Genomic DNA, 20,965 nt, shown 5'->3' with positions numbered 1-20,965 from the left:
ACCAAATATACAAGAAAAATACAAATAATAAAAATCAGTACAAAAATATATTGGCAGTTACTAGATTCTGTTCTCTGTGACTCCTCCAAGTTTGCCATCAGTTTTTCCATTTCTCAGCAGTATACAAGGTGTTTCAACACCCACAGGTGCTATAAATTTAGTACAGCTAGCTAACTTTGAACTCATTTGGGACAGTTAGATGCCATCAGGACTTTGTAAAAGAATAGCTCATTTAACTTTTGTTTTTGTTCTTTCTACCTAAATATTATTTAATGCATGTAAATACATATCTGTTTCACTCTTGCTCTATCAAAAGGATCTCTCCTCTTTCCTGATTTCTACGTGGTTCTTAACACTAAGCAGTGCCTTAGAGGAGTATTTGGGGATATTCCTAATTAGAACTCCATTTTCATCAAAAGTATTTAAGAACCTAATGATACACGAATTACCCAGATCAAGTCTCTGCTTCCCACAAAGACCATGAATGGTTTATTTCCCTCCGGGGGTGTTTTTTGACATCACAGTGTGTCTCTGGCTATCTTCAAGGAGTGTTTAAAAAAATTCTCAAAACTAAATTTAATTCACTTTAGGGTCTTGTGTGAGTATTTCCATGGATACATATGCTTATTTGTTCTTGTATATACATGAATAAATTCATAAACACATAATTATGTATAATAGGCACATATCATAGAACAGCTCTTTGAGGAATCCCTGAAATCAAACAAATTAAAATAGGATTTAAGACTCATAACTTAAGAAAGGATGGCATAAAGATTTCTGAATGTTTTGAAATACAAAAGAAAAACTAACTTCTTAGTGTTCTATTTGATTTCATATCTCTAATTGAAACTGTTTCCAGACTGACAGTCTAAGAAGCCTTAGGCACAAGTTGTGATGTAAGTGAAGTTTGTCTTTAGCCCCTTTCCTGATCCCCTCTCCTTTTTGTATTCTTTGGGGGCTTCTCCCTGTCCAGTGCTCTCACAACTGCCCCTTCCATCAAAGCCTCTGGAAAGTGAATTATGTCACTAAAATGTGAATGGACTCAACATAAAGGAAATCTGAACTTTAAAAAAAGCAACTCTAGAAAGATGGTAATGTTTAGCCTAAAGAAATAAGTCTGTAATGGTGTGAATACAGACAGTGGTATACAGATAAGAGAGATATTTTGGTAGCAAAGGACCATCCCTGCTCCCCTCAAATCAGAGCATACTGTGTATCCCTGAGGTATGGGTTTGGCCAGTACTTTACAAATACGCAGAATACACGAGTGAATTACAAATAATAAAAAATTTTTTATATGTATACACTCTTGCAATTACCAGCTAATTGACTCCAGTTCAATTATTAATATTGAATGTCAATATTAAATACCTCCTTCAGTGCAAAGCACCGTGCTAGTTACCAAGGATACAACAATAAAACAAAGTATCCCCTGTCCGGAAGGAATACAACCCAGATGAGTAAAAACAAAATATCTTGAAAAGTGAAAAGGCACTTCCACCTAGGGGTATTAGAAAAGGCTTTCCATTGGAGGTGGCCCCTAAATTAACGCATATACAAAGCTAAAGATTTGGAGAGATAGAGCTGAGGGAGGAACATATTCCAGGTGTGGGGCACAGCTTGTAGAAAGACACAAAGTCTGGAGATGGAGCTCATGGTTTGGAGTACATAAAATGGGACAGCACAACATATCTAAAACACAACTCATTATAATCTTTCCCTCAAAACCCTTCTGAATTTCCCTCTGGCTCACTGCCTCTGCCGTCCTTGGCTTCTCTTTCCCACTCACTCTATATATCTGATCTGTTGCCAAGTATATCATTAAGGCAGAATTCCTGACTTCAAAGATAACCATGAATATGCCTGAATGGTCCAGAATCTCAAGATATAAGGAATTCTCTAAGTAGAAGACAGAGGAGTTAAAGCATTTATTGAAACTCAAAAGTAACAGACCCATGGACCAGTGTCCCCAATTGGATATCCTGACAAGAACTTTCCAAAACCAGTATGCCCGTCTCACAATAGTGACCAGGAGGCCACGGAAAAAGATTATGGCAGCAAGCCAAGCCATACTGGTGCTTCCTCTCCAATGCCAAGGCCCTCCAGCAAGAAGACCACCCACTGGCCTCAAGCCCCTGCTCAGCACTCTCCAGTCTCCACGAGGGTCAGTCCTGCTTTTTTTGTAGCACCTGCTGCCGTCGCTGCCCTGCTGCAATCTCCAAGCTGTGTTCTAGCTGACTGCTTCCTCTCTCCTTCAGCTCTTAACTGCCCTCACCTGCTCCAGCTATTCAGTAAGCTCCTCCTACCACAGGCTTCATGTCATCATGTGGTCTGGAAGTCAGGCGCCTACTATTGGCTCCAGTCTTAGCCACTCCCCCCAGGACCCTGAGAGCCCTGCCTCCAAAGCCCACTCAAATGGGCAGGGAAGGTCTTCCCATTCACTGATTGCCTTTACACCAAGTCTTGTCACTTCTACTGTGATAGCATCTCTCATATATGTCCCCCTCTCTCCATTCACACAGGTAACAACAGGCTAATGCAGGTTCTTACTGTGTGCCTGGGGTATTTGTATTAGCCTTCTGCTTGGTCTCTCTGCCTCCAGCCTTCCCCACTCCTATTCATCCTCTACTCAGCTACAAAAGTGATTTTTCTAGAGCACAGATAGGACTCTCTTAGTAGAACTCTCTTAGTAATATTCCAGGATCAAGTATAAATCATTTGTCACTTAAAACCCTTCACAATCTCTCCCCTTCCTTCCTTTCCCATCCCCTTATACTTACTACTCTCTGTGTCCTCTATGCCTGGAATTCTCTATCTCTATGCCCACCTCCAATTCCTGGCTTCCTTTAAGATGAAACTCAAATCCTACCTTCCACATAAGGTCTTTCCCACCCTTATCCTTCCCTTCCCCTGCTAGTGCCTTCCCCTGCTAGATCTATTGTGTGTGTGTGTGTGTGTGTGTGTATGTGTGTACAAGAGGGAGTAAGGCAGGACAATTGGGGTTAAGTGACTCGCCCAAGGTCACACAGTAAGTATGTCAAGTGTCTGAGGTCGGATTTGAACTCAGGTCCTCCTGACTCCAGGGCCAGTGCTCTACTCACTGCACCACCTAGCTGCCCCGAGATCTATTCTATATATATCTTGTGCATCCAAAGTTGTTTGCATGTTTTCTCTCCCATTAGAATATGAGCCAATTTAAGGTGGGAACCATGTATTTGTTGTACTTTGTCTACTCAGCTCTTAGCACTATGCCTGGCTTATGTACGTAAGCATTTACTATATGCTTGCTGACTGAATGACGGCAACAGCCACATAAGAGGAGAAACCGGGCTATAGAGAAAGAAGGTATAGGCTCAGAACATTGTTCCATCTGGTACAGTAGTCACTTGGTTGAATAAATTGGCCAGGTTAGATATGACTTGGTTTACTGAAAAAACTGAACTCCCGATGAGCATGATGGCACAAACCTGTAATCCCATGCTACCAATGAGCCTGAAGCTGATGGATCATTTGATCTTGGGAGGTCTGAGCAGTAGAGGACTAAGCCAATCACGTGTCTACAAAAAGTTCCACATTAATATGTTAAGCTCTGGGAACTGGGGTTGCCCAAGGAAAGGCAAACTGGCCCAGATAGAAAACAGAGCCAGCAAAAGCTTCCCTACTGATCAGTATTGGGTCCAGCCTATGATTAGCCACCGAGCTTCCATTCTCCAGATTAGGAGACCCAGACTCAAAAAATGAAAATATGTTTATGGTAAATTACAGCAACCCTCAACTATCTCTGATAAGAGGAGAAACTGGCATGAATAATTTTTTTAATCATTTGTTTGGAGCCCTGGATACATCATGTGAATTTTTAAAAATTAATTAATGAATTACAGAAATGAATTAGTGAATTGGTTAATTTGAGCCACCTTAGCCCAACACTAGTTAATAGCACACAGCATTGGAGCATATCAGAGAGAAGACAACCTATTGTTAAATATCATCTATGAATAGTCAGTAAGTTTGAAAATCCTTACGTGAGTAACAGAGATATGATATTTCTCCTGAGTTAGCTCATTTTATCTTGTGATTATTTTATTTCTAAAAAAATCTCCTTTAATGATGTATTTTTTTTTTAATTTTAGAAAGTAGAAGTAATTTGAAAGCACGTTATGAAAGCATTTGTCGTTGGAATTAGTGGGTAAGTAGCGATCAGATTGCTTTCCTCTGAACAACTTGCTGAGAGAATAGCTTTCACAGGTTGTGTGGAGGGGTCATTTTAAAGGACTGGGGCACAGTCCAGGGAGGGTGGGCCTGAGTAGAACACACAAAATTGTGGAGCTTCTAGAAGCTGTAGGGCAAGGGAAACACATGATACTGTGGAAAAGTCTGGCCATACAATATACTAAACAACCGATAGGCTCAGAACATTGTTATACCTGGTACAGTAGTCTGTGCTGATATACTGAATAACAAACATTCTCTCAGTTCATGGTGATTTCTTACATCCTTCTCCCCAGCTTTAGGAACCACCTTGGGGACTTAGTGGGGAGAGTGTGTCTCTCCCTCTGTATAATGTCCAGTTTTAGATATCCAGTGACTCTGGAAACAATCTCACTTCCTCCATAGGTATGCCCTCATACATAGGAGACAGATGTGCAGATCAGATACTTGGAACAGCTCTGGGTTATATGAACAAAGATTGTATTTCTTTTTCCACCATCACCCTTTTCCTATTTCCCCAATATGTATTCACATTTTATGTTACTCACTTGCTAAATGAAAGGATGAACAACCGTGATGTTTCTGTAAGAGAGGTTTTTGTTTATATTATTACAGTGGGTTTAATCTCTGAAACATCTTGAGCTCTTCTTTTGTTCTACACATCCAATTAATGGTCAAGCCTGGACTATCCTACCATTGCAATGTCTCTCGTACCTGTCCCTTCTATTCCACTCTCACCTTTCTATCTCAGACACTTTATTACCTCCAAACTGGACTATCATAATAGTCTTTTACCTGGTTTCCATGATTCTAGTCCTTACCCCTTCCAATTACCAGCCGAGGTAACTGCAGATTAATCTTTCAAATATATTATCCTGATTATATTACTCTTCTTATCCAAAACGTCCAGTGACTCCCATTTTCTACTTCTCAGTCTAACATTCAGGCCTTCCATGATCTGGCCCTAATCTTAGCTTTCTACTTTGTTTTTCCCCACTATCCATTTATATGTGGGTACTCTATGTTGCATTCTTACCTTTTCATGACTCTTCACCTGTGTTCCTGTCATCCTCTTTATTATGAGTGCCCACGCTCATCAATTAACTGTCAAAATATTAATCTTCCTTTGAATCATAGCTTAAATGCCCCCTCTTCCATTCAGTTCATCCACAGAATTCAACAAATCTTTGTTAAGTAGCTCCTGTGTGAAAGGCACTATGCTGTGTGCTGGAGACACAGAGACAAAAAGGAATCATTTTCATTGCCCTCGTTGAGCTTACATACTATTCTATATGCATCTACATGCTATACAAGGTTACTTGAGGGTAAGAGCACTAGGAACCAGGGAAATAAGAAAGGGTTTTGCATAGGGAACATAGGAATTGGCATCTGAGTTGGACCTTGAGGGAAAATAAGTTTTTCATGAGACAGAGCTAGGGAACAAATGTGTTCTAGCCCATAAGAAAGCACAAAGACAGGAGATGAAATGTTGTATTTGGGGGAAATTGAGCCAAGTTTGGACAGAATAAAAGGTACACAAAGAGAATTACAAAATAAGGCCAGAATATTGGTTGGACCCAGACTATGGAGAGCTTTAAATGCTGTGGTCAAAGAGTTTGCATTTTACCTTAGAGGAAATAGGAAACCACTGAAAGGTTTTAAGGAGGGCACTTACATGGTCAGACCCATACATTTTGGATTATATCCAATGTCATCTGTTTTGTGAAGGATGAATTGGAGTAGGGGGAGGCTGGCGGAAGGGAGGATAGTAATATGGCTATTTTAACAGTCTAGGTGAGCATCAGATTATAAGCTCCTTGAGGGCAGGTTCTGCCTTTTGCCTCTTTTTATGTCTCCAGCACTTAGCATGGTGCTGTAACACCAGTGGGACTAACAGCTGCTGTGGGAGGGTAAGACCAACAGCACCAGCACACGGGAAGGCTGCTAGCACAGGTTCTTTGATCCACTTTTCTAAGGAAAGCAACTTTAAGGGGTTAACAGTCTTACTTTAATTAAATATACATATATCATTCTCTTAGTTCAGAGGAAAAAGTCGGCACCCTGAACTTCCGGAGAAAACAAACAGAAATTACAAACAGGAATAACGAGCAGAGAGAATAACAGAAACCAGCAGACAGGCTTCTATCTCTCTGACCAAATCACAATACATAGTTACCAGAGAGAGATGCACCAACATGTGGGTTTCCAAAGGCGGGGGGTGGGGCTCTTAATGGCTACCGAGAATCTCGCCTGGCCAAACCACATGACCACTCTTCCAGTGAGTGAAACCCTCAAAACAAACTGCCAACCTCAGAGCATATAGGTACTTCTCAGGGTGCTGGGGCTTAGTACCTACTTAGCAAAAGGGTGTGGGGCCTGGAGCTTTCTTGTTTCTTAAGCAGGTCATTAAAGACTCTTGATTCAGTCAAAGACTTCCTTGAAACAAAGGCAAGACTCATCAAAGGCACTTGATTGCCTTAGTGCTAAGAAGCACTCCAGAACAAAAAAGACAACAAAAGGTCCACTTTGCTTGCCATTACATTTAAAAGGCAAGACCCATCAAAAGTACTTGACTGCTTTAGTGCTGAGAAGCACTCCTAAAGAAAAAACAAAGGCAAAACGTCCCACCCTGCTTGCCATCACAAATGCCAGGCACATAATGGGGCTCAGTAAATACTTATTGATTGATTGTGGCAATGGGGTCCTGAACTCAGTTGGTGGTCAAATGAGTGGCTAGGAAAAGATGCCTACGAAAGTTGAAGAAATGGAGAAGTATAGTATAGAAATATAGAATATAGATAAACTTTCTCAAAAAGTTTGTCAATAAAAATGAAATAGATAAAGAATGATAGCGAGAGTTGCAGGTTCAAGTGAAGTCTGTTTCCTTTTAAGAATGGAGGAGATCTGAGTTTCTTTGTAAGTACCTGGAAAGAAGTCAGTAGATTAGGAAAATGAGAGAGAGACAGAGACAGAGAGACAAGGAGAGAGCAAGAGAGAGAAAGAGAATCTTGGGATGACTGATGAAGAGAAGTTCCTGGAAGAGAGGGGAAGGTATGGGATCCAAGGGCACTGATAGGTAAATTTTGGTGAGAAGAAGGGCTATCTCTTCCTCAGACAGGAGCAGAGGAGGAGAAAACAGGTGAAAATGAGTTCTGAAGGCTAGAAAGAGAAATGAGGAGTTCATGGGGATGACTAGTTTATTCAGCAAAGTAGGAGGCAAGGCCATCAGCTGAGAGACAGAGTTCAAGAACTGTGTTAGGGTTATAGGGGAGAAGAGAAAATATTGAAGAGCTGCTATAGAAAATGTGATAGAGAATTAATCAGGGAAGAATAAAAACATCATAGGGCAGCCAGGAGAGCCCAGTTGAGATTGGATAATATGAATCTATATGGAAACAATTCATACAGTTGTATGATTTCTCCCAACAGTATATAGCAGTTCAGGTCAGGGAGTGATCCATGGTTAAAAATTTTCGGAGTGTATGGGGCAGCTAGATGGTTCAGTGAGTAGAGCACTGGCCCTGGAGTCAGGAGGACCTGAGTTCAAATTTGGCCTCAGACACTTGACACTCTTACTAGCTGTGTGACCTTGGGCAAGTCACTTAACCCCATTTGCCCTGCCCTCTCCCCTCAAAAAAAAATTTAAAATTTTCAGTGTGTGAACAACGGAAATAGAAGAAGAAAGGAACTTAAAAGCAGGAATGATGGATTGGGAAAGAACAACTGGAACTCAAAGAGAAGATAAATACTTGGTTTAGGAGTAAGACAGAAAAAAAAAATTGAAGGACAATAGGCTATGAACACAGAAAACTTTGGAATTCAAGGTCATAGAAGTGGCATAGTTTTGAGGTTTGGTAAGGTCTGATATGTGACCTCTCTAGTTGAGAGCTAGGGAAGAGTGGAGATGGAGATCATGGGAGTTGAAGAAGTTGATAAATTGGGAGACTAGAGCATTCAAGATGATGTCAAATTGAGTATTTATATTCTAAAGTATGAGATCAGGAGTTGAGGTGAAGGGGAAGACTGAATCCTGGAGAAAGAAGCTAGAATGACCCGGGGACTAGTGTTTCATAACAAGTAGGAGATGAAAAGAGTGGTAGAGACAGATGGAAGAAACTTCAAAGAAGGAAAGATTGTTGAGTGATGGTGGCAGAGAAAGGATACGTTGGTCTGCAAGGAGTATTCCAATACCTCCTTTTGTGGCCCAGTGTTCTAGGGGAAGTGAGAGGGGCAGCCAAGACTGAAGAGGGTGCCCAGGGATGAGGTATCAACATAAGAAACTCTGGTTTCCATGAGCACAAGAAGATGAAGAATGTGAGAAGAGATAGAGTATGTAGAGGAGTTTAATGACGGAGTGGAAGTCACAGAGGGTAAGTGAAAGGCAAAGGAGTAGGGATAGAGTAGGGCCGAGTGAGATAGGGACAAGGGTGTCAAGGGAAAGGGTTTTCACCTTGGCAGAGATCAAGTCTGAAATTAGGAATTGGGGAACTGTTTGCTAGCCAGAGGACAGGGAAAATGCTGGCTGATCAATTATTCAGGTGATGGGAGCACAAGCTCAGAGATAATGACAGTCGGGAAGGTTATATTTCATAAGAGGCCCCTTGTGCTTGGCAGCAATCAGCCGAGTCAAAAAGTATTTTTTAAAAGCCCATATTATGTCCCAGGTACTGTGCCAAGTGCTAGGGATACAAAGAAAAGCAAAAAACAGCCCCTGGCCTCAAGGAACTCACTTTCTAATGGAGAGGCAACATGTAAATATGTACCAGGTACATATAGAGTGAATAGAAGGTAAGCCTATTGAGGAAGGCACTAGATCTGGGGGACTCAGAAAAAGCTTCCTGCTAAAAGCGATTCTTGGGCTGAGCCTTGAAGGAAGACAAAGATTCTAAGATGCAGACTGAGGAGGTAGAGCCGTCTTCATTCCATTGTCCCTCTCCACAATGGTTCTTATGAAGGGGGTGGGGCACTGGTTTCAAGCACAGTGGTAGTAGCCCCTCCTTAACAGCGGAGGATCTTGCCCAAGGTCACACAACCAGTAAGTGTCTGAGGTTGGCTTTGAACTCAGGTCTTCCTGACTCCAGGCCCGGCACTCTATCCATCGTGTCACCTAGCTGCCTTGGATTTAAGTAGGGCCACGCTAGGGGTATTATGAGCTAGGTCCCTTAGAGGCTACATTAATGTTAACTTACAGGTCAACACTGTCAGATGCCACATACAATGTGTTGCATGAATTTTCTAGGTCTTTGGTAGCCACTGCATGAATAAAGCAGCACAGGTTACAGACACACAAGTAACACTGCGGTTTATTTATCCACACAAAAGTGTGACACACTCCATCAGTAGGTGAGGGACATGTGTGTCTCACAATTCCACAGATGACTTAGAGATTGCCTCTCCTCCTGAGCTACATAACCCAGAATTTGGATAAGATCAGTTAGGTATTAGGTCTTTAGGCAGGCTTACAAAAGAAATTTTGGGTAAGATAAGGTTAGGGTACATAGATAGGAAAAGGTACATTTTTAGCAAAAGAAAAAAGGATGTGAATTTAGGGTTAGAGGGGTCTGTTACAAAGGTCTTCAGGATGGCTATTTACACCAGTCCAAAGAAAATAGTATCTTCTTCATTAATCAGGTCATTAATCAACATTTGTTAAACCCTTTGTGCCTTATTAAAATAAAAAGAAGACAGTGAGTCCTAAGAATTTTCTTAAAGTGATATGAGGATGCATGGTTTTACATATGCAAACACACACACATGCGTGTGTATGTGTGTGTGTATGTACATACCTGTATGTATGTATATGAAATTTGTGTTTAATTGTCACCTTCTCTAGGGCCAGGTGGGGAGGGAGGGAGGGAAAAAAAGTACATGGCAGAGAAGGAAAGAAAAAAATTTAGAAGAAAGCACAGAAAAGCCAGGAAGCTTTGAAAGCAATATATAGTATTTATTACATAGTTCTTGGTTTGTTTGTTTTTTTTCTAAGCAAACTGTCTGAAATAGAAATTCATGATTTTATATTGAATTCTCTCTTTTTATTTTTTGAGGGGGGAAAGCAGGGAATTGGGTTAAGTGACTTACCCAAGGTCACACAGCTAGTGAGTGTTTCAGGTGTCTGAGACAGGAATTGAACTCAGGTCCTCCTGACTCCAGGGCTGGTGCTCTACTCACCTAGCTGCCCCTTGAATCCTCTCTCTATGTTGTGCTGTGTATGTGTAAATGTTCTTTTTATTTTTTTTTGGTCTTTTTGTATTTAAGTTAGAAATAAATAAAAAATTTAAAAGTAAATAATAAAGTGATGTGGGAGAGGGAGATACTGAAAGGGTATATGAGGTGTTTAGGGAGGACTAACACCTCTGGTGGGAGGGCTTGCTGAGCCCTTTTCTTGGCTGCTCATCTACCTTTGGTGTCCATCTGTCCCCCACCTCTCACCTGTGGCTCCAAGTAGCTACACCGCAGTAAAATCATCTTGGCAGACAGGCTAAACCAAGTTGAGGGTGACTGACAGGCTTCAAGCCCACTGGTGAGCTAGGGGGATGTCTACCCAAATTGGGCAGATGAGAATAATTTGTTCCAACAGCCAGGAAGGCAGCTGAAGCAGGTGCTGTGGAGCACTTAGTGCTTGGTCAGACACTGAAGATGCCAAGATCATCCACTACATCCTGGGCCGTTGCCAGTCTTGATTTTTGTCTTGCCACTGAACTTTGATGACTCTGGAAGAGAGAGTGAGGCCGATGACTTCGTGCAGCTCTGCCTCACTGAAATCCAGTTCACACACGAGTCAAAATATCACCCTGTGATGTCATTGGTCCCCTTTGAAAATGAAGTAGGAAAATAATAACAATAGTGGGTCATTTATGCCGAGATAAATAGAAAACCTATTGCTTAATACTTAACCCATATTTAACTTCTTTGCCATTTTCACCATAGATGGTCATTTACTTCTTCTAATACGCCTATTTATTTTTATTGAAATAGCATCAGGCTCCAAGGACCCCTTATTGCATGTTCTCAGGTAGTGGCCATTGTGTCGAATAAATTTGTTTGTTGTTGTTGTTTGCCTGCCTGTGTGTGTGTATGTGTGTGTGAGAGAGACAGAGACAGATTTTAAAGGCTGTCATGGTGTAAAGGCGAGCATGCCAGACTTAAAGTCAGGATGACTTAAGGTCAAATCCTCCTTCAGACACCTGATAGACGTGTGAACATGAGCAAGTCATTTAACTACTTTCAGCCTCGGTTTCCTCATTTGTAGGATAAGGGTAATACCTGTAACACTGACCTCCGAGGCTTATTGTGAAGTAATATAGATAACATGCTACAAAAATGTCTCCTGTTGTTGCAGTGGATGAACTTTCCTTATTTTTTTTTTTTAATTTTATTTCTTTGGTTCAGTGTGACAAATGGTGGGAAGACAACCCTGGCCAAAAAACTCCAAAAACAGCTTCCAAATTGCAGCGTCATCTCACAGGATGATTATTTTAAGGTATCTCAGAAACTTCATTGAGGGGAGGGGAGAATCGTAAGGCAAGTATTTATTAAATTCTTGGAGCAATCACCAAATACTGTGCCTGTTGTGATGAAGGTAGATGCGGGTCATTTAGCTGATCGTCCACTAGGTGACACTATGAATTAGTCATTTCTGTTTGGTTGTTTTGGGGGTTGTTTTTTTTTCATTTGTCAGTTCATTATGTTTGTCATCACCAGAATCATTTACTAATGATGACACTTTTTATTTTTAAATTTTTTAGGATTTTTGCTACATTTAATATTTCTTCTGATATTCGTATTCATTTTATTCCAGCCAGAGTCTGAGATTAAGATCGATGAGAATGGATTTCTACAGTATGATGGTAAGCTGATTAGTAGTATCATTTACAAATTTATGCACTAATGTTCATTTCCTTTTTTTTTTTTTGCAACAAAAGGGCCTACTCTGAATGGGAAATGAATCTTAAAATTTGTTAATATGTCTCTTAAATCAGCACGCACTTAATCATGCTGAATAGTTTTAATTAATTAAATCATTTCCCCGGTTTTGCATATGAAATGTGAATTTTGAAAGCAGTGGTGAAATTACAAATGTTCCCTCATATCAGATTACCCTCTTCATTCTGTCTGGGCTGAATTCTTTAGTTTCCCCTTTCCTAAAGTTGTTGGAAAGGGCACTGTAATATAACTCTTAACCACCGTGGGACCTAGCCTGGGGCCAAACACTCTGCCTGCTGCTTGGTCCTGCTCTAACTCACCTCCCCTCAGGTGAGACCTTCCCTTTTTCTGGCTCTCGGACAGCCATGCCATTTTCCCTCAGCTGCTTGAAAAAAATTGTCCACAGACCTCAGAGACAGATTTCACACCGTCTTACAGAAGCTGACATTATCCTGAAGGTAAAGAATTTTAAATACTGTAACACAGTCCCCTTAGAGATCATAGGCCTTAGGACATGTTGTTAATAGGATGTCTGGTCATTTTAAAGGAGCCTACGTTTTTACTTATATATATGTGTGTATACATATAAACAGCACATCAGAAATTAGTAGCAAACTCTTCAGGAACTTTAGTGGGTTTTTTTTTAATTGTTTAATGTTGACAATAATAATAGCTGTCAATTACATAGCACTTTACAGTTTTCAAAATATTTACATATTTTATTTCATTTGACCTTCACAACAATCCTGTGAGATCAGTGCTGTTATTACCTCTATTTGGTTATTGTTATTGTGGAATCATTTCAGCAGTGTCTGACTCTTCATGATGCCATTTGGGATTTTCTTGGCAAAGATACTGGAGTGGTTTGTGCCATTTCCTTCTCCGGCTCATTTTACAAATGAGGACACTAAGGCAAACAGGCTTAAGCGACTTGCCCAGGGTCACACAGCTAGTAAGTGTCTGAGGCAGGATTTGAACTCAGGTTTTCCTGACTCTATCCACTGGACCACCTAGCTGCCCGATCCTCATTTTACAGATGAGGAAACTGAGGCAAACAGACACTCAGAGGAATTAAGTGACTTGCCTGGGGTCACGCAGCTAGTAATTGTCTAAGGCAGGATTTCAACTCAAATCTTCTTGACTCCAAGTCTAGCACTCAGTGCGCTAGCTGTCTAGGTAAGATTGGAATAAAAGTTGTTCTCTCATCATTTCCTTCACATGTGTGTGTGTGTATATAGATATATTTAGAGAAAAAATTATTATTTCTCTCCTGTATTTAATAACTAATTACTGAATTAGGACCAAGGTTTTCCCCCTTTTCTTTCTGCTTCCTCATCCAGAAATCAACCAGTGTGGGGAATCTTACTCAAAGACTTACCCAGTCAGGAAGGCTAAGATCTAATCAAAGACAGTAAAGAAATTCTAAGTTTAGGCAAATGGGTGGATTCCTGCTCCTTGTGTCCATCAGATCTGGGAAAATGTCTATTCTCCCTTTTGTCAGATGGGTGATAGGGAAATTGACCAAGATTTGAGTGATCAATGTCAGTACCCCAAGACTCTCAATGGAATAAGCTCACTTCTCATTATAATATTCATTCTCTCATTAATTGTTAACCAAGCAGAATTGATTGCTACCCTCAAGAACACCCATGCTTCCAAGGGAATATAAACTGTAAGCCTACCACCATGAATCATCTTTGGTCCATGAGAGACAGCCAAATGACCATTCCTTTTACTGATAATACGCTAGCATTATTAACAAAGTGATTAATTAGCCAGAAACTATGTGTCTCAAACTTTTTAAACATCACAGTAACATATGTGTGTATACGTGTGTGTATGTATATGTATACACCCTCCACAGACACACACACACACACACACACACACACACACACACACACACACACAGCGACGTAGACAAACAAAAAGGTTGATTCCCTGTTTTATGCCTGCTTCTTTAGCTGAAACCAAGGCATTTTCCCCTGTTCTCCCTCCACCTTTTCCAAGGTCCATTCAAGAGGTTCTGAGACAGTAGGGAACCTTATCGTGTGACCGTATTTTGAATCTTGCTGAAAAGAAATTCAGAATATACAGAATGAAATTAATTATGTCCATAGGAGGCAGAATTTTACACTGTTTGCATTCTTATACCCCATATATCCTCCCAGTTCTGCCTCAGCCCAGGCTTCTCCTCTCTGGTTTGCTGCTTTGGAAGGAATAGTGTGATATAGTGGTTACAGTGTTAGACCCAGGGTCAAGAAGACCTAGGTTCAAATCCCACCTCTGATACTTACGGGCTGTGTGGACCTGAGCAAGGCACTTAATTTTTCTGAGTTTTAGTTTCCTCATCTCTAAAATGAGAGGGTTGGACTACATGGCCTTGAAGATTTTTTTTTCATCTATAATCCTATAAACATTTTCCAAGTTTGTAATGTTACATATATATGCTGGTTAAGAATGGATCACTCCTCAGCACCTTGCTTTGTCTGAAAGGCATAACATGAATTAATTAGGCATGATATTAGTAATTAGATAAGGGGGTCTGAGTTTTCTCTCAAGAAAATAAAAGTTGGTAATTGCAAAACAAAAATTCAACTTTTAAAAAATTGAAGACATTCAGTACAGACAGTCATAAGCTTTGAGGTATTGGGTATTATGATGAACAATGTGGATAGAGTGAACCAGCAATCAAAGAGTTACTTGCCATAAGGAAAGGAGGAATGGTCAACACTTTGCCCATCTTCCTAATGCTAGCATAAGATGTCATGAAAGGCTAGCTATAATGATCCCTGTGTTTTTAATGCATATCAAGCATAGCTCACCTTCACTGGGAATTTTTTTTTTGACAGGAACTATAATTTCATTGATGTGAGAAACTCCCAGGGAAGAAATTCCTTTTACTATTGGAGGCTGACACCTCCTGTACAACTTCTTCTAGGGAGTTAACTGGAGCACTAAGAGGATAAGTGCCTCTCAGCCAGTTTGTTATCAGAGGCAGAACTTGAACCTAGGTCTCCATAACTCCAAAGTCACCTCCATGTCCATTTATACTGCATTGACTCAGGGAACTTATATAATTTATTGATGTTAAAGCTCTGGATTTTTAGTACCTGAGTTCAAATCCTACCGTGATACTGACTAGCTGTGTGACCCTGAACAGATCACTTAACCTTTTTCAGCCTCAATTTTCTCATCTATAATAGAGACATAGCTGCTTATCTTGCTGTGGTCCCAATGTGAAATGTACAGTAGCACATTCCTGGAACTGAACTATTCTCCCACTTCTGAAGGCAGACCTAATGACTACTGAACAAAAGTGAGACTTAGATTGCTTTATACTCAAAAGAGTAAAAGAGGGGATGACTGGCTGGGAAGGGAATGACATTGGGGGAAATTATGATGATTTTTTTAAAAGTAAATGGTATCAGTGAAAACTTATTTTAAGGATTTTTTGCAGAGAAAGCCTTTTCCCCTTTATAAATTCAACAGTCTTAGGTAAAGAGACCTCAGATATCTTTGGAGACAGCATGACAAAGAGGGAAAAAAAATGTAGGAATTGGTGTCAGAAGATCTGGGTTTAAATTTCAGCTCTATGCCATTTATTATTATCACTATCATTATTTTAATGAAACTAGAAGAAATTAGTTTCAATAGTTGACAATGAAATTTCTAAAACATAGCTTTTTACTTGCTTTTTAAGAAGATGAATTAGGTGATATATTTCCAAACTTTTCACTAATATTCCAAGTAATTATTCTAGAACACTAACTGGAAAAAAAATAATACTATTTTCCCTTCTCTCCTTCCCATCACTTCATTTTTAATTTGTTTTATAGAACGGAGGCTCCTTTTCTAATTCTTAGGCAATAATGCATTGTATCTAATGCTTGAAGTTTTACTAGTATCTAAGTTGTACTGTTGCTCATAAGTTTTTCTTTCAAAATGTTGCATATTTAAATTCTAATTTCAAATCAGTAGGTTCCAGATACATTTCCTTTGTACAAATACAGATACACAAAATCCACTCCTCACAAAAGATGCTTCAATTCCAAATGTGGTGCTTAAATGTTTGATATTCGTTTTGTGAAGGGTGAATGCAGTGATGCTACTTCTGTGACATTTACAGAGCCTCAGAAATACCCAAGACATCTCATTGTAGGCATCTGCATCGCTACTCTTTTATATTTTGTCTTTTTAGTACTCGAAGCTCTCAATATGGAAACACTGATGTCTGCTGTCTACTCCTGGATGAAAAACCCAAGAAATTCCCTAGAATCAGATGACCAGGAAAGTGCTGAGGAAGTCCCGATTTTAATCATTGAAGGTTTCCTTCTCTATACTTATAAGTAAGCATGCCATCCCTACCATAGATTCCAAATAGACCAGGAAAACTCAAGCACTAAATATGTTATCATCTTAGGCCTCTTGATACTGTATGGAATAGATGCTATTTTCTGACCATTCCATATGAAGAGTGCAAGCGAAGAAGAAGGTAAGATTTTAAATTACCTTTTTTGCATTGTCATCTGTGTCAGTTCTCTGTGTGTGTGTATGTGTGTGTGTGTGTAAAAACACTACTTTTCAAACACTGCCTTCAGATTTCCACTTTAGGTACTTGTTGTGTATGTCACCATTTAAAATATAGAGAAACCCCACTTCTTGGCTCTAAAGAGATAAAGCTTTTGATTGGGTTAGTTTGGTTTGATTTTTACTGTCTATTCACAGGACGAATTTAAATCGATATTGATTTAGGGCCCCCTGTAAAGTGTTCCTCTAAGAGAAGATTAACAAGAATACCTAAAATCCTTTAGCTTATTTTTTTTCCTTGTTCTTTAGACTTCTGTAGCCTAAAATATACCGAAAATTCATAGCAATATAGAATGTTAAAACTAGGAACATAGGTGTGCTGGTAAATGTCTGACAACTAGCTCTCCAAGAAAAAAAACGTATGCCCAACATTCATCTGTGTTATTAATATTTTCTCCATCGCTTCCTTAAGTCTAGATGCTCCAATAAATGAATGAATGGAGTGAATAAATAAATGACATCCTAATTTAAATAAATCAACAGAGAAGCAGATAAATAAATAAATGAAGCCCTGATTTGTAGCACTTGCTGATCATCAAAGTATACATGCTCTATCTGCTGGACCCAGTTGGAGTTGGCACCGGCTGGAAGAGATCTTTGAGATCACATAGTCTATCTAACTTCATCCTCCAGCTCTGACCTTGGTGGTACTCAGTTTCCCTATGACTGTATTTTTCTCTTGTTTCTACCTGACTGAGTCCTCATCCTCTACTACCGCTTTCTGCTCTGTGTAGCTAGATCCCCATTAGTATGAATAATGAATCTTATAAAGTGGTCATATTATTCAAATTCCCACTGCATATTTCCACTGGGCCGGAACATATTTTACAAAATTATAACTTTGAATGTTACAGATATGAACAAATTGGGACCTAGCTATACTCCAGATGCCCAGTGACTGGGGTCTACTTTGTCCTACTTGTCCTTCCAGTGGTTTCCTTGCACATAGTAGGTGCTTAATAAATACTTGTTGGCTGACTGATTAAACTCTAACTTCTTTGTGACTGGGTCCTTGCTGTCTGTGGCTAGACCCTCTCACATGTTGACTGCATAACCTCCTCCAGGACCTTTGCCCCAATGGACTTTGGCTACTTGCTTGCTGCTTAGATTTCTACCCTGTGCCTCAGCTCTAGGTATAGATAATGATCCTATTCCTGCTCTCTAACACTGTTAACAGAATCCCTTCCTTTTTCTCATATATCCCAAATTTTCTCATATATCCCCAAAGATGAAACAGCCCAATTGCTTGCTACGAAGGCCCTCCCCTCCACCTCTAATGAGAAAATAAGGAATGAGAATGGATGTGGTTTAGTGAAAGCTTTAGATTTATGAAAGAAGACAACTGAACAGGAACCATTTGATAATTACTATAGGACTGCTGCAAAGTACTAAAAGCTAATTGGTCTTATTGCTAAGTCTAAAAGGCCTAGGGCAGGGGTGGGGAACCTGTGGCCTTGAGGCCACTAGGTCCTCAAGTCCAGCCCTTTGACTGAATCCAAGCTTCATATTCTGTAGTTTAGATTCAGTCAGAGGGCTGCACTTGAGGATCTAGAGGGCCTAGTGTATCTCGAAAACAATAAATGTAGGCCAAATAAGAGTCCTAAAGTCTTACATGAATGCCTTGTGGTAGCATTTCCCTCAGAATCCTACATTTTTAAAAGTTATGCTATCATAAATATTTGTTGATTGATGCCAATGAGACATGAGCTGTGCCAGGTCCAGCCATATGGAAAGGCTTAGTTTACAGGTTGGCAGTTATCCAATCACCTGAGGATCAGCCCAGCTAAGTTTGGGAAGACCCATCACCAGAGAGTCAGCTACCAAGGGATAAATTGTTTTTAGCCATGGCAGTTCATGAAAAGTATCTATTAAGGCATGGAGGAAGGATTGCCAAAATCAAAGTTAAAAACAAAACCAGCTATAAAATGGCGGTAAGAGCAGCCCTCGTATTTTGTGATAAAATGGCAGCCAAGTGGCAAATCTACGCGGAAGAGTCAAAATCTGCCCCAATGAAAGAATTCTACACACTGGTTGTTTCCATTTATACTTTTTTTTATTATATCACTTTTTAATTTTCATGTAAAATCAGCATTTTCTCTCATCCATTCCTTAGGATGGGTCAGAGAGGGGCAAAGGTATCACATAAAGTGACACATTTCTCTGCTGAGAATGGAAACTATTTAAGAAAGAAAGATGACCATGGGCAGCTCCAAATTCAGACAAGCATCACAGGAAAGCAGGACCAACACTCTTACTTCCCTCTTGCATCCTAAGACCATTACCTCCCTGACCAGGGACAAACCGCAGCAATGCTACTAGAGGGTGGAAGGGACTTTTAGGGAGAAAGAATCCAAAGCCTCAACCAGCCCATTTATAATTTACAGTCTAATACACAGATTAGTCTAAGTTTAGCCCAACCTATAAAGATAATGTTCTTAGTTATCTTCGTGTACTGATACTCTTATCTCTACCTTGGGAACAATGAAATCAAATAGAATTTTCTTTTACAGATTACCAAGGAGAAAAAATAGAAGATTGTTGATTAATGTTACTGGATTTGGTAGCCTGTCATGGCCTTAGAATATATTACTCTTAGCCCATCTGCTAGGGATGAGTCTTTGCATAACTAACTGGCTGGTCCTTGGACAGTAGACATAATTTGTTGTAGGGACTATACTCACAGGATCATATTTTTCATGAGTTTTTAAACTAATTGTTTGGTCTGACAAGTTATTTTATGAGTTTTTTTCACCGATACTGAGTTTTAAATAATATACACTGAACTTTTTAAAATTATTAGAATTTCGGTGGCAAAAGACAGTTTGGAAACATCTATATCTGGGATAAATTAATGTCCATTAAAATCATTTATTAAGGCATATTTTATTGCTTTCATACCTCCAAAGATTATCTCAAGTATATCTTCAAAAATATATCCTGCTGTTAATCATTTATTTTATATAAGTGAAAAAAATGTGAGTGAGCATGATATAACAAATATAGAGCAAGCCTTGGAGTCAGGAAAAATTTGGTTCAAGCCTGGCCTCTGACACACACTGGCTATCACTGTCATGGCACTGGGCAAATGATTTCACTTCTTAGTACCTAAGAACACTGGGAGAGGAACTTCCTTACTGGAGCTTTTTCTACTGATGAAATCTCTGGTCTTCATTTTAAAAAAAAAAAAAGGACCCTTCTATTTCCTAACCATTCATGTTCTACTTAGTATATCATTACCGATTTGCCTAAGTGAATATGTGCCTATGCATGCATATATGGATATCTATATACATATGGATCCATAACACCTACCATGTTTTTTTTAAAGCACCAGGGTCTATGAACCACCAGATCCTCCAGGATACTTTGACATGCATGTGTGGCCAATGTATCTAAAACACAGAAGAGAAATAGAAGACATTGCAAGAAATATAGGTATGTGATTTTTCTCTTTGGTCAAAGTATTTTCTGAAATCATTTTTCCTTAAAGGAGAGGGTGAAATTTAGGAATTTTCTCTTTTAAGAAGATTTTTCTGGACAGCTTTACAGTGACTAAACCTCATGGCCAAAATAGTACTGCCCTTTAGGCTTCTTCACCTTGTCTCTAGGACGCTGGCTATTTTGGTCTCTGTTCCTAGTGTTTTGACTCTTGCCAAAAGCCAGTCAACATTAGGGCAGCCCTGTATGCCCAATTCAGGAAACAGAGGAGAGTAGAAAGAGTTCTGAAATCTGAAGATAAAAGCACCTAAGTCAGGTTGAGGTCTGCCACTTAATAGTTCTGTGATGTTGTACAAATTATTTAAACTCCCTCGTTCTCAGTTTCCTAGTCTGTGAAATCTGTCATATATACACAGACATACATACATACTACATTATGTAATGTATATTATATGTGTGTGTGTAAAATATATATTTGTACTATCTAGCTCATGGGGTGGTTGTGAGGAAAGTGCCTTATAAATCTTAAACCATTATACAAATATGAGTTTTTGCTAATAGGAGGTAAGAAAAGAGGCAGCTGAACAGAAGTAGGGGGATGAGTGTTCCCCTTCTCTTCCTTTACCCCCAAGTGGCAGGGCAGCAACTTTTAATTTAACTCTATTTGCCCTAGCAAAAACAAAGTATGCTCTCCTGAGAAGCCTCTGATGGCATCCACTGTTACCATTTTAAAGTAGGGAGGGATGGGCAGGGGAAAGGAATGTCTGCAGAGGAGAATTATGTAGGAGAAACATTTTTTTCC

General features: G+C 39.7%; 1 protein-coding gene across 1 annotated transcript in view; it reads left to right on the top strand.

The window, feature by feature from the left end:
• NMRK1 (nicotinamide riboside kinase 1) overlaps positions 1-20,965 on the top strand; it is a 31,299-nt gene that overhangs the window by 4,878 nt on the left and 5,456 nt on the right. The window contains exons 2-7 of the mRNA XM_036741030.1: positions 4,134-4,189; positions 11,602-11,692; positions 12,011-12,059; positions 16,337-16,484; positions 16,559-16,630; positions 20,054-20,160. Coding sequence (XP_036596925.1) covers positions 4,161-4,189; positions 11,602-11,692; positions 12,011-12,059; positions 16,337-16,484; positions 16,559-16,630; positions 20,054-20,160 — 496 coding nt within the window. The 5' untranslated portion in view covers positions 4,134-4,160. The remainder of the gene's footprint in view (positions 1-4,133; positions 4,190-11,601; positions 11,693-12,010; positions 12,060-16,336; positions 16,485-16,558; positions 16,631-20,053; positions 20,161-20,965) is intronic.

The sequence above is a fragment of the Trichosurus vulpecula genome, chromosome 1 (assembly GCF_011100635.1).
Source record: "Trichosurus vulpecula isolate mTriVul1 chromosome 1, mTriVul1.pri, whole genome shotgun sequence".
In the NCBI taxonomy this organism is placed as follows: domain Eukaryota; kingdom Metazoa; phylum Chordata; class Mammalia; order Diprotodontia; family Phalangeridae; genus Trichosurus; species Trichosurus vulpecula.
Note: the sequence above shows the minus strand (reverse complement) of the source record. Positions and strands in the feature narration are given on the sequence as shown.